The 13,975-nt window shown below is 40.1% G+C and overlaps 1 protein-coding gene across 1 annotated transcript in view; it reads right to left on the bottom strand.

Annotated features, from left to right (window-relative positions):
- LOC126385546 (myosin-4-like) overlaps positions 1 to 13,975 on the bottom strand; it is a 41,239-nt gene that overhangs the window by 13,581 nt on the left and 13,683 nt on the right. Inside the window, exons 32-38 of the mRNA XM_050037317.1 lie at positions 13,201 to 13,509; positions 12,898 to 13,101; positions 12,677 to 12,802; positions 11,379 to 11,549; positions 11,035 to 11,139; positions 10,214 to 10,309; positions 9,905 to 10,036 (exon numbers count right to left, since the gene is read on the bottom strand). Of these exons, the coding sequence (XP_049893274.1) occupies positions 9,905 to 10,036; positions 10,214 to 10,309; positions 11,035 to 11,139; positions 11,379 to 11,549; positions 12,677 to 12,802; positions 12,898 to 13,101; positions 13,201 to 13,509 (1,143 nt within the window). The remainder of the gene's footprint in view (positions 1 to 9,904; positions 10,037 to 10,213; positions 10,310 to 11,034; positions 11,140 to 11,378; positions 11,550 to 12,676; positions 12,803 to 12,897; positions 13,102 to 13,200; positions 13,510 to 13,975) is intronic.

Here is a 13,975-nt window from a genome sequence, read left to right as displayed (position 1 = left end):
TATAGAGAGATCGGCGTTCACTCGACACAAATGACTTGCTTTATTTGGTCATGTATTTTAACGGTCTCTGCTTGAGTATTCTTTTGACTCTTATGTGATCTCCGGCGTCTTGTCGCTGAGCAGCACAGACAGTTAATCACAGATGTATCACTTGTACTTTCAGAGTCGCTGGTTTACAGAGGTAAGTTTAAGAAAAATAAGAATTTATATGAGGAATAAATACAAAGTGTGTGTGCAGTATAAATGGCAAAAGCTCATTAGTGGTGTCATCACTAGATTAACTCGGCTTTATCAGCACAAACAAACATGAACAGAGTGATGTGATGTTTTTTCACTCATGACAATCACTATCAATTGTTTTAAAGAGAAGCCACAATGTCCTCAGGGGACTACAGTATGTGGTTACAGGGGGCTCATAAAACATTTTTCTCATTGTAAACTTTAACTGGAAGAGAAAAGGTGCCACACAATAGACACAGTTAAACTAGACACTGAATTTTAAAGCGTATAAATAGATCAAGACTCTTACAATGCAGCATTTTTTAACCTTGTGTAAATATTGTTCTGGCAGGCATATCAGTTACTGAAGTTCAGACATTGTTTTGGTCTTTACGATAATCTCCTTAATGCACCTTGGCACTGCAGAGGATCCGACTTTAGCCGTGGAGAAGCTCTCATATGTCACTGGTATTCTGTTGCAGCAGGCTTGCAAGTCTTTCCTGTGACAAAGGAGTAGAATTGGGCCTAACAGTTGCTAATCTAAGAACCTGTGAAAATGATGATACCTCATGATCGCAGAAACACTCGCTGAGCTCTGCCTTTTACGAAATCCCGAACTTAATTAGATTTGTTCTGTAGGGAGGAAGGACAATACTCATATTTATAGCGCTTTAATTTCCTCTGTTGTTTAATTAATGGAGGTCCAGGAGATATTTATATATCTGGTAAAACACGACAATGTGTGTTGATGTGTGTCGTGTCAAACACATGTTGAAGGCATTTGCTTTGAAGTTCCCTTAATACAAAAGTACATCACAAGCACTTTGTCATGCCGATGTCACCTCATCTTCTAAAAACGGCAAATAAAAACATCACTATTTTACAATATTCACATAAAGAAGATTGTGTTTCTGCCAGCACATTATTACAACATGAAAGACTCATAAAGAGAGGTCACCAGTTTGAATGTTAAAGCCTGCCAACGTGTCTAATTATCTCATTATAACAAGTGACGGTGGAGATCTTGGAGCAGAGCCGATGTTTGAGTTGATGTGACGAGATAACAAATGCCACAACATCTCTGCATCACACTCTCTGAGTTAGACATGTATGGCATGGGGTCAAGAAACAATTAAATATCTCTTTATAATTGTTGGCATCACTTCAAGTATTTAGTATTTAGGAACATTATATAAATGTATATGGTTTATAACACACTAGTCCTTACCCATTGAGTACAGCATACCATACCATGACTTAGTCATACCAAAAATGAGAAAAAAAACAAACCCAACAACATTGGGCCACAGGGGGGGTCACAGCGATCGGTCACATTTTAGCCATTTTTAAGCATTTTTGTGTTGTTATAGCGCCACCCAGTTGCCAATTAGAGTTAAATTTCTCCAGTCACCTTGAGGCGTCCTGTTCTACATATCTACCAAGTTTAGTAAAAATCGATATGGCGGTTAGGCCTAGATAAGAAATTAGCTCTCTAGTGCCCCCATTTTGTTTGATCAGGTCAATAATGGAGGGGTCCCCTCAGATTATGTGTGGTCATATGCCTACAAAGTTGCGTGGTGATCGGTGAAACCCTTGAGATGTTATACACCTTTAAATGATGAGCCACACCCTCCGCAATATTCATTGCCTTATAGAAGCTCAGTTTTAGTAAGTTTTCCAACTTTTGCCAAGAGGGAACTTTAGATATTGGTCCCTAGATTATGTTCACCCAGTTTCATGCAGATCGGTCAAACTTCCTAGGAAGAGATCGATTTTAAGTGTTTTTCAAAAAATTCAAAATGGCGGAAAATCTATATAACCAGAAGTTCTTAGGCAAATTTGTTCCTCATGAGGAGAGGCATCTCTGTGCAAAGTTTCATGTCTCTACGACATACGGGGCATGAGATATGGCCATTCAACATTTGCAATTTCAATCGGTTGCTATAGCGCCCCCCTTTGGCCAATTGATGTAATATTGCTTCATTCACATCTTCCCATGACCCTCTACCACTGTGCCAAATTTCACATGGATTGACCAAGTCAGTGAGGAGAAAAACGTGGAACAGACACGCAGACAGAGTTTTCATCATTATTAAATCGTAAGATAAGACTACTGTATGATGTAGGTGTACTCAGATATAAGTGTAGTTGGTAAAATATAAAACTGTCACTACATCCTTACATTAGTACATGAGACAGTCTGTGAAAAAAAAAAAAAAAGTTCCTCCTCATGGTGCTTCTGATGGCATTTGCTAGAATTAACTGCAGCTTAAGAGAAACAACCAATCAGAGCCGAGGAGTCTGTAACACAGCTGTCAATCATGCCATTCGCTGCTTGTGAACTGTGTTTAAACTGTCAAACTAAGCAGCGCTGATCAAATATGAATCAGGATTCTGTTACTGCATTGCCTATTTCTTATCTCAGATGTTTTCAGAAACACAATTTAGTGTACTGTTTAGCTGTAAAATGAGAAAGTTGAGCCACAACGAAGCACCACCCACCAGCCGGGGCAAACATTCTTATTTTACAGCTAAACAGTACACTAAAATATATTTATGAAAACATCTGAGACGAGAATTAGTCAATGCAGTTACAGAATCTTGATTCATATTTGATCACCGCTGTCTAGTTTGACAGTTTGATTACAGTACATGAGCAGTGACTGATGTGACTGACACCTGCGTTGGAGACCCCTTGGCTCTGATTGGTTGTTTCCCTTCAGCTGTGGTACATTCGAGCAAATGCCATCAGAAGCACTATGAATAGAAGGGACATGATGGTCTCATGTACTACTGTGTGGGCGTGGTGACAGTTTCAGCAAATGTGGCAGATATTTTTCATAAAAGTTGGCAGAAGGCTGCTGTACAGAAAATGAATGTCAATATAGTGAAACAGCTGTAAAAATATTAAATATGTCTTTATAGGACAAGTTGTGGACAATTAATGGACATTAATAAACACCTAAAGGTCCTTAAATCTGCGTTCAGTGACAAACAATGACATAGTGTACTATAAAACATGTATTACATGTTTGCATACTGCTCATAAATGCTTAATAGTGTTACACAAATGTCTGTATATTTGACACTGTTTGCCATATTCTGTTACTGTAACGCCACATGATACTGCACACTTGTGCAGTAGAGAGTGATGTTAGAAGTTTTTTCTTTGGGAACAAGACTAATTTCACCAGGTATTATTACAACTGATCTAGACTTAGACTCATGACATATCATCCCAAAGAATTTTTTGTAATTACCGAGGAATAACTCAGGCTCTGCAGCCACATATTGGTCTGATTATAGAGCATGAAGGAACAGACAGGTGATGAGTGCGGGGTACTTAATCTAATTTTGTACTAATTAGTTTGCAGCAAGTCTGCAGCAAAGACATTGCACAGTCATTGCAGTTTGTATGAAACTGTGCCGCACAAATAAACTTGAACTTGAACTTCACACGGTCTGCAGAGTGAAGGGAGCCCGTGTCAATCCTGAACTATTTTGTTATAATTTGGGTCATGTGTTGGAAGACGATCTGTAAACACTATGATCTCATTTGGTGCTTTCACAAGTGTCAAGTGTGTCTCAGTGTCAACGCAATGATTTCAAATAAATATGAACAAATATACATTACATGGCAGCTACCGACAAAAGATTTGCGAAGTGTAGAATTTAACGAGGTACTAATAAAGATTTAAAAAGTGCCTGTAATTGATCTGGACACACTATATCATAGTAAGAAGTGAAAACTCGTTGTTGCCATGTTGACACTTTCTGGCCGCTGATATTAGCATACATGACTCGGGGAGGCTGTCTGCAGGGTGAGGAGTCCGGTTTCCATTAATCCCTACTGACAGAGCTCTAACAGTCTGACGCTTCATTTTCACTATTTTTGACTCATATTTGGCTGTGAAATCTCAAGCTACTCTTGTGAATCTACAGAGTGACAGATACTTAGGGGCTCCGATGTCTGGTTTTGGTGGTGGTTTATGGGGGTATGATGATCCTGGAGCTCAGACTGATGACAGACGTGACCGTCCTAAATGGGGTCGTCTGGCTGGGTCAAAGGGCCTCAGCTTTCTAGGGACGGTGTCTGAAACCTGATATTGTGAACATTATCACACTGTCGGTGCCACATCACACAGAGATACATCAGCATGATGCAAAATGTTCATCTCCTCTGACGTACGTATTATGTATAACACATATTGACTCATGCAGCAATCTGCAGGGTGTTTCTCAGCTGATTATGATTCAAGATAAAACATCAGTGTTTACAGACAGCAGGGATGTAAACAGACAGACTGCAGTACAGCATCTGTTTCATATATGCAGGACAAATAAATGCAATGTATCATTAAGTGAGACATGGTCAGCCATGCCATTAACCTTTTCTGTATTTCCAGGGGCGTAGGTTTCGTTTCAATGTTGGAGGGGGGCACATATGAAAGGGAGGGAGGGTTGGGGGTCCTCCACCAGAACATTTTAAGCATCAAACACTTAATTTCCTGCATTCTGGTGATTTTTGTGCACCAATATGTGCCTTTTCTGCATCACTTTGTGGCATCAATATCTTTAATTTTATCAAAATAAAAGTCATCTGCTACTTTCATGTTTGATTGTATTTGTGTTTGCAAACTTGCTCGCCTCAAATTGCCACTTAAGGGACAAATAAAAGTATTTTGAACTGAATCTTTGTCTTAATTTATTCCTAGATAATTGATGGTGGGTTATTAACACGCAAATGCAAAATAAACAAAAACAAAACCAGCAACTTAATTTAAAAGGAGAAGATTGCGTAGCACTGTGATTCATACTGGATTTGAATAAAAAACTGTGATTATTTATTTCATTAAATACTTGATGAATCCTGAAGGTTGCATATTTTTGAGATCAAGAGGGTTTTTTTCCATTTCAAAGTTTATTGTTTAAAGGTCCAGTGTGTAGGATTTATATAGTATTTTTATGTGCCAAGCGTGTAGGAGAATTATGCTGGCCGACGTGAAAATGTGAAAACACAAAAAAGTGAAGGGCCATAAACCGGGGCCAGTGTTTGATTTGCCAATTCTGGGCTACTACAGAAATAGCATGGCGGACTCTGTGGAAGATGACCTGCTCCTAAAGTAGATATAAACAGCTCATTCTAAGGTAACAAAAACACAATGACTCTCACTTTCAGGTGATTATACATTAAAGAAAACATATATATGAATCTTATTTACCATTTCTGCTGACACATGCCCCTAAATCCTACACAGTGGACCTTTAACACAACTATATTTTGTGACTTGTTTATCATTTAGCAGGGCTACATCTTACTGACAAACCTCTTCAGAAGAGCTTTAGATCAGAAAAATAACAAAACTGTCTCTAACTAAACAAATAACCATATTAATGATCTAGTAGCACAAACTATGAGGGAAAACTTGAAATTAAGCACGTATGAATTAATCTTTCAGTTTAAATTTTACATTTAAAGCCTAATGTTTTCAGTTTGACCCTTCTGAGCATCACAGTGTGCTCACATAAACAATAAATATCTACTGATAGATTATATTTTGTTTTTAAAAATCACTTTTCCCCTCATCTACATCATCCTGATACACTGGAGCAAATTTAAATGTTTAGAATTTTTGTCACTTTCACTGTCCAGGGCATCAGATTACAACTTAGCATGTCTGGCTGTGTAACTGGTGAGTGGAGGGGCTCAGTCGTTCACCCTTGGTGCTGCTGAAAGTCAAAGGTGTAAGGGTTTGCTGTTGACAACTCAACCGTCAGTCTCCGACATGAGGAATGGTTTTGACCCCACTGTATCACCTATTCCTGTGGCTCTCGTGACTCAGCTGCCGGCTCTAGAGGTCCTTCATGTCACGCTTCATAAAGTGTCCTAGTTTATTAGTCGGTAAAATCTATTACTGTCTATTACAGCTCTATTGACTCCAATGTGAAGTCTTCAGTGAACAGGTGATTAGGTTTATGTCTCCAGGTCTTTCAGGGCAGGCACTTATGTTGTCTCAAGGGCGCGGATGTATTTATAAACTCTTTCTTTAAATGGTCTTGTACTGTGTGCTCTGACAGATGAACTGAAGACAAGGCCAGGCTTGCAGCTTGACCTTCCCTTAAGGCAAGTGTTTGTTCCCCCTACGCGGCAAGAAGGGGATCATGTTATATGATGTGTAGTAGTTTGCATTCTTTCCTATGACACTGAACTGACAAAGACAGGGAGAGGGCATTAGGAGCTAAATACTGAGGACTTCACACCCTTCAAAAGAGGCATATACATTCAATAAAAATGTGAAACTTGATCTCATATGCCCCCGGGTGTGCTTATTTGGAAGAAATACAAATATAGCTGTCTCCTCAGCAATGTTCTCACAGCTCAGCCACTTGTCACTGTCTCAAGTCTTATTGTGGAACAACCTTTGATATAAAACACTCACTTCCTTGGTGGTCTCAGTCTCAGATATGACAAACTACTCATGCTTATATCAATATGTCACAGTCTTAAAGGGACAGTCCACCTCAGAATCAAAACTACATATTTTCCCTTTCACCTGTAGTGCCAAGATTATTTTGGTGTGAGTTGCAGAGTGTTGGAGATACCAGCCGTAGATTGCATTTAGCTTGTGGTGCTCAACCCCCCCCCCCCAATTTTTTTTTAAAGAATTCAACAGCAGTGTTTCTTTCCAGGAATTATGACCCGGTTACTCAAGATAATCCACAGACTTTGAGCACTTTCATGTAAGAACTATTTTCTTTCTATTGAACTACACCTGCCAACTGTATCACTGCACAGAAGGAAGCGTGAATCTACTCATGGACAAGAGGCTTGTGCACGTGACAGCACGAATTGCAAAAATAAACGGCAGCGTCCTTGGCTGCTCAGAAGTCCTAGGTGAGCTAGCAGTGGATGCACGCTTTCGTCTGTGCAGTGATTCGGTTGGCAGGTGTAGTTCAGTAGAAACAAAATAGTGCCTACATGAAACTGCTCACAACAAGGTCTGTGGATTATCTTGAGTAACCAGGTCATGATTTCTGTAGAGACACTGCTGTTTAGTTTTTCAAGTATTTTTTTTGGCGCTTTGAGCACCACAAGCTGAGTGCCATCTAGATCCATTATATTCAAGAGAATGCAGACATCTCTACTGCTGATATCTCCAACAATCTGCAACTCACACTTAAACGATCTAGATTAATAAATAGCGCTACAGGTAAAAGTAAAAGTATGCGTTTTTGATTTCGGGGTGAACTGTCCCTTTAAAAACCTATAGTGTTTATTTACTGTATGTCAGATCCTACTGTATCAGCTTTCTGCAGCACCACCTGTCTGCACTGATAACAGATAAACTAAATGTTAAAGGGTTACTAGTTGATGAGACCACTGCAACCTCTTTTATGCAATACTCCAAGGGAATAACCATGTATGACACACAGTATGTTAAGTAGTGAAAACCCTTAACTGATGGGGATGAATTCATCTAGTATGATAGATATAGTTTTATACTTTAATATCAATAATACAACTTGACAGAGTGAAATAGATAACCAGTTTGGAACATCTGTTTTTGGCTAAGTCATTTAAATCCCTGACAAATCACTGTACTTCATCACACTGCTGCAAAACCCTGTAGATGCAGTATTACCACAGAGCAGTCTTGCTCACTGATTTGCAGACGTGCCCACGATGCAACAATACAACCAGAGATGTTAAAGATGTAGCTAAGTGGGTATAAATGGTGAGGCAAAATATCTGATGGTAGACAAATGTATATTCTCATGATGTATTTTGACATTCTTGACACTGGTCAAGTGTCAAGTAAGGTTGGAATTTCATTATGCTGCATTTGCTACTTAGTAAAGAGCAGAATGATTTATTTCTTTATTCTATTTCATCTATACTTTGTAAAGATTACTAATAAACTGATTTATAGTGATTGCTACCCAACATCAGCGGAGGCGGCCCTGCGTCCAGACACTCTGAGGAATCACTGAGGAGTATTGTGGTTCACTAATAGGTCTATTTTCATCACAACTTGACACGGTGCAACATATGTTTTGGGGCACATAAAAAAGCTGTAGGGTCACTGAACTGTCAGTAACATTATCACCACGAGGCAAAGATTTGCAGTTATCGTAACCTGGAGAACTTTAACGTGGTAACAGTTGACAGTTGACAATGCGGTTGTTTTGAATGATCAAGCTGCACATACCCTGCTCAGACTTAGACACAAAATACACCACTCGAAATCAGTTTACTTTGAGTTCTACCATTGCTTATTAGATTTATGCACTCCTGATAAAAGTTTCATAATTTTCTTTGTGTAAGACAGTATTGCTGATTTCTCTGTATACTTTAAAAGACTATAACCTTCAATTTGAATTGTTTGCTTGTATTGTACAGTATGTGTATAACTAACATACATCCTTTGAATTAAAGCTGGGGTAGGCAGTTAAATTCTGGCTTCATAGGACAAAAATCCCATAATAACTGAGCATTTTGTAATTCAAATGGACTGAGAAAAACTAGACTTCTGCACCTCCTCTTGACTCCGTTTTCAGGCTTTAGAAAATGATAGGAGACTTTGGCCAATCACAGGTCATTTCAGAGAGAGGGTGTTCCTATTTGCTGTTCTACAAATGTTCTTCAAAAAAAGCATTGGCAACAACTGCCTACAGTACACTGCAAAGTAACCCAAAAATGGGGACAGACTTATCAAAAACTAAGGCTAAAAACAAGTCTGACAAGAAATGAAATAAAACATGTCAATATGACAAGAGAAAATGTTTTTAATAATTTAGCCTTCTGCTAACCGGAACTAAAGGCTCACGGCTGCAGCTTAAAGTTCACATTTATCCAGCTAACATTAGCAAGAACCTCAAATCACAGTGTCCTCTGCCTCACTCCCCGCCACTACAGGCCGCCTCGCTAGGAGGAGATGGGCAGCAGCTCCAAGAGACGAACAGTAGCCACAGGAACATAAATCTAGCCAGTGCAAACCCCGCTCTTGGGGACAAAACAGCCCCGACTTACCCCCAACAAACTTTCTGTTGCTGCTGTTACACAGGTTAGACCCTGTGCTACACCTGGCACTGGGAAGCATTGCACTGGCCAAATTCGAGCTGCTACAGCTGCTAAACAAGGCTCTGTATCCTGAGCTGCTGCATGATCTCCTCCGGTTGAGGCAGTCCACAGTGGCAGGCAAGGTGAGGTGGCAACGACCGTGAGGTGGCTAGCCAGTTGTTGTTGGGTCAAGGGGGGTTTGAACAAATGAGCTGTGGGCAGCTCTACAATGGAATAAGATAGGTGACAGACAGAGAGGTGAGAGCCGCAGGAGGAGGGTGTATTTTGCTTTTTGTTTTCTTTTTCAGATTTCTGTCAGCCCCAGCTGTGAGAGTGAAGTGAAACAAACAGATTAATGGCACAGAAGAGGCATTCAGTTGCTTGCAGATTTATTTTTTGTTCCACACTCGACACATCAGACGAAAAAACCATATTGTATGATTTCTTGTACTGTCTTGTCAAGACTGATGCTCATTATTCGGCGTCCTTTCCCTTTGAAACAATACAAAAGAGAGAGCAAGAAGTTAGTGATTAAACACTGTCAAGATGTAAAGATACGGAAACTCCTGGTATAAATATCAGCAGAGTGTACTGCTGAATGATAATAAACCAAAGTCTATATACCCTGACGATTTCACGGCTTTTGACCCTCAGCTTGTTGACCTGAGACTCAGCGATGTCAGCGCGCTCCTGAGCCTCCTCCATCTCATGCTGCACCCTCCTGTATCTGGACAGATGAGTGTTGGCCTGCTCCTCCTGAAAAGCATAAAGTTAAAGAAGTCACGTCATGAACGATCTCCCCAGTTGTATGAAATGAAAACCACACAGTCATTAAATCACACTGCATCGTGCTGTCAGATCTCTGGTGTCAGAAAAAGGTGTTACTGGTGTGACGCCTATTTGTGTTGCATGTGTTGAATATTTCACACTCACGGCCTCCTCAGACTGCCTCTTGTAGGATTTCACTTTCAGCTGCAGCTTGTCCACCAGATCCTGAAGGCGGACAATGTTCTTCCTGTCCTCCTCGGTCTAGAGGCGGTATACAATATAGTCTGTTTGAGACAACACTAAAGCGAACGCCGTTATCCCACTGTGTTTTAGGAGTATCTGTCAAAATACTGGAGAGCACACAGTGTATTCCTACATACAGTACATCTTCCACAGTGAAGCCACTTCAGAAAGACTGACAAGAGCGACTGAACAATATGTGTTGTGTGCTGCATTTGAGTCCAAGACAAATTTCCCTACAGAGACAGTAAAGTATAGCATATCTTATCAAACAGGCGACACACACTGAAGATATGAATTAATGCACAACAGCAGAGACATTTACATATCTTCATGTATCAGGGGTTTCTTCAGTGCTGTCAATGAAGCTGGCTGTGAGGACTGAGAGTGCATGCTTAGAGGTCATCCTCTTTCAAATTTTTCATAGTGAAAATCTGTGAAGATCTATGCATATCACACGTGTGGTCATACTCATATAAGCGCATAACTGTGGGTGTTTATAGCTGCAACAGTAGACTGGTTATTTTTAGTTGTGGTCTACTCTGTATCACTTCAGTGTGTCAGCTGGTGCTACAGACATATGATGGTGCCCTCTAGGGGTTTGAAACATATTCTACATTCACTTTGTCTTCAGCTGCACAAATTAAAGAAATGCCTAAGAGAAATATCACATGACAATAAGCAGCTGGGTCACTGTCTAAATTGGTAATAAAGGTGCACAATATTTATGTTTTGGTTCTCTGTACCTGGTAAGTCAGCTCCTTCACTCTGCGTTCGTACTTGCGGACACCTTTCACAGCTTCAGCTCCGCGTCTCTGCTCGGCATCAACCTCAGCCTCAAGCTCCCGCACCTGGACAATAAAAAGTGCAGATTTTATGTTGACAGGACCAAATAGGTTTGAAACTATGATTTTATTTCTGAGAAGTTGGTAAACTTGTTTGTTACAAGTAGAAAATTAATTGCGGGGTGGTGTAAAGACGCTCAAAGCTAAAAAAAAAAAAAAAAATCAGCAATTAACCTCAATCATCCAAATTTCAAGAACAGAGCCAAAATGAAAACTAAAATAATTTTCCTCCATAGTGAACTTACCCTAGCCTCCAGTTTCTGGAGCTGCTTCTTGCCACCCTTCAGAGCCAGATTCTCAGCTTCATCAAGGCGGTTCTGAAGGTCCTTCACTGTCACCTCCAGGTTCTTCTTCATCCTCTCCAAATGAGCACTAGTGTCTTGCTCCTTCTTCAGCTCTTCTGCCATCATGGCTGCCTAAACATGTGGCAGTTGTAGGAGAGCCAATAAGAAGAATGATCAAGGAAAATGAGGCCTAATTTGTTAGCCAAATGTAAAACAAAAGGGTGCATTACTACAGGATAGTGCTGATAGTGGTGTAGCTGTGAATATAAAATGTAAGGTTGCATCCAGCTCAGAATTACGTCAATCGAATCATATTTGGCTGTTCAGCACCATTAAGTATTAGTTCCTTTTTCCCCATAAAGAGATTGAGTTAAAATGAGGTGCAGCAGGACGTTCAGGGTAAAAGTGATGTTCACGTAATATCGTAAAATAAGCCAAATTAGCCCTCTGTGCTAATGCGTGCTAACTGCAATAACAATGGGTCAGAATTGTGAAACATTTTTTGTCAACACTATATATCAAACAAAAGTCAGAGACTGTATCGTAATAGGCTCCTGTAAGCTGTAAATTCACTGCTTCTAAGCAAAAGGCAGAAGACAATGTCATCTCAGAGCCTGACAAGGCAATGCCTTTTCTTCCTCTGGGCAGCTGCCTGTGTCTCACTCAGACTCACCCTGTGTTTGGGTTTGCAGCTGCCTATACCGAAGAGGAGTGTGAAAGTGAGGAGTGCTAATTCTGCAGCTAAATCTGGAGACTGAAACATCCACACAAGTACACTGCACACTGAATGACAAAAAACAAACTGCTCAATTTGAAGAATCTCAGACCACTGAGGGGTCTCTGACCAATGCTTTAAATCTTTGATTTTCAGGGGGCATTCCTAATAAAACAATATATATGTACTTAAAGTTATAATGGAATTATAATGTCCATAAAGTTAATCTCACTTTTTTTTTAAATTCCCACACTGATTTGGGTCACATTTTTTAATGAAAATAATTCCCTGAGATCACTTGTTGGGTTAACTGACTGTGACAGTTCAGTGCAACAGAGGCAACAACTTTAAAGGTTCCTAACACATAGACACTATTTATCTACCTGTGATTCTTGACTGTACAGTAAGCCTGCAAACAGTCTCTCAGCTTCAGTTTGAATGAACAAAATTATATATTATAAAACATCTCTACTAAAAATGACATTAGGGCAGGAACTTTTAATGAAGCAGTGAGTACATGCTCGAATACATAAACAGGGCTCACATCAGTGATGGCCTTCTTGGCCTTCTCTTCAGCATTTCTTGCTTCCTGCACAGCATCTTCCACCTCACCTTGGATCTGGACAAGGTCAGCCTCCAGCTTCCTTTTAGTGTTTATGAGATTTGTGTTCTGAAGGAAAAACAAATTGTGAGGTACATTTAGTTTATTGTATTACGTTAAGCAGTATTTTATACAGTCTGTACACCACACAGGTATCATAATACCTGAGAGTGCAGCAGTCCCACACGCTCACTGGCATCAACCAGCTCCTGTTCAGCTACTTTGCGGCTTCTCTCCGTCTGCTCCAGTGCAGCTCTCAGCTCCTCGATCTCAGCCAGCATCAGGTTGTTCCTGCGCTCCACTATGGCAACCTGCTCCTTCATGTCTGCCTGAACTCTGAGAGCTTCATCAAGGTGCAGTTGGGCATCCTGAAGTCATAATACAAATTACATTTACAAATTTAAATTTGTTTGAGCCATATAGTTGTATTTTTGTTTGCATTTATATGTTGCATATTTATGTCCTACCTTCAGCTGTCCCTGCACATTTCTCAGTTGTTTCTGGGCTTCAGCTGCCTGGCGGTTGGCATGGCTCAGCTGAATCTCCATCTCATTGAGGTCTCCCTCCATCTTCTTCTTGACTCTCAGGGCTTCGTTCCTGCTCCTGACCTCAGCATCCAAAGTAGTCTGCATGGACTCAATCACTCTCTGGCTGTTCCTCTTGATCTGCTCAATCTCCTCGTCCTTCTCTGCAAGTTTTCTGTCAATTTCATTCTTCACCTGGGTGAGCTCCAGCTGGATACGAATGATCTTTGATTCTTCGTGCTCCAGTGTAGCCTATAAAATTAGTTTAAAGTATTAAGTAAACAGGAAGTTGCAGTATTTGGATCAAGACTAAAATTCTTATGTCCATAGTTTCTTGTCTGTATTTTTCTTTGTATACAACTCTTTTAAAATACAGGGTTCCTACACATTTGGAATTTCAAAATTCCATACTTTTCCATACCCTAATTTCCAGACTTCTTGGCGGTTGTTTTTTTTTTCTTCAGAGAATATGCGACATCTGAGTAAATATATCAGTGTATCATATTTTTACATCATATTTAATTATTCTTAATAGGCAATTGTAGCCAAGTACCATAATGGCATGCAAATAAAAACTCAGATAAGCAGTGGCAATCTTTGTCAATCGTTCTCCGTCTATAATTTTGCACCCTACTTGAGCCATGCCCACCTCTATTTATTTTTCACCCCTCTCTCCAGTTCTGCTGTATTAACACCGGGTTTAATATATTTTGCTTCC

Source organism: Epinephelus moara, chromosome 24 (assembly GCF_006386435.1).
Source record: "Epinephelus moara isolate mb chromosome 24, YSFRI_EMoa_1.0, whole genome shotgun sequence".
Classification (NCBI taxonomy): Eukaryota; Metazoa; Chordata; class Actinopteri; order Perciformes; family Serranidae; genus Epinephelus; species Epinephelus moara.
This window is presented reverse-complemented; position numbering and strand designations above follow the sequence as displayed.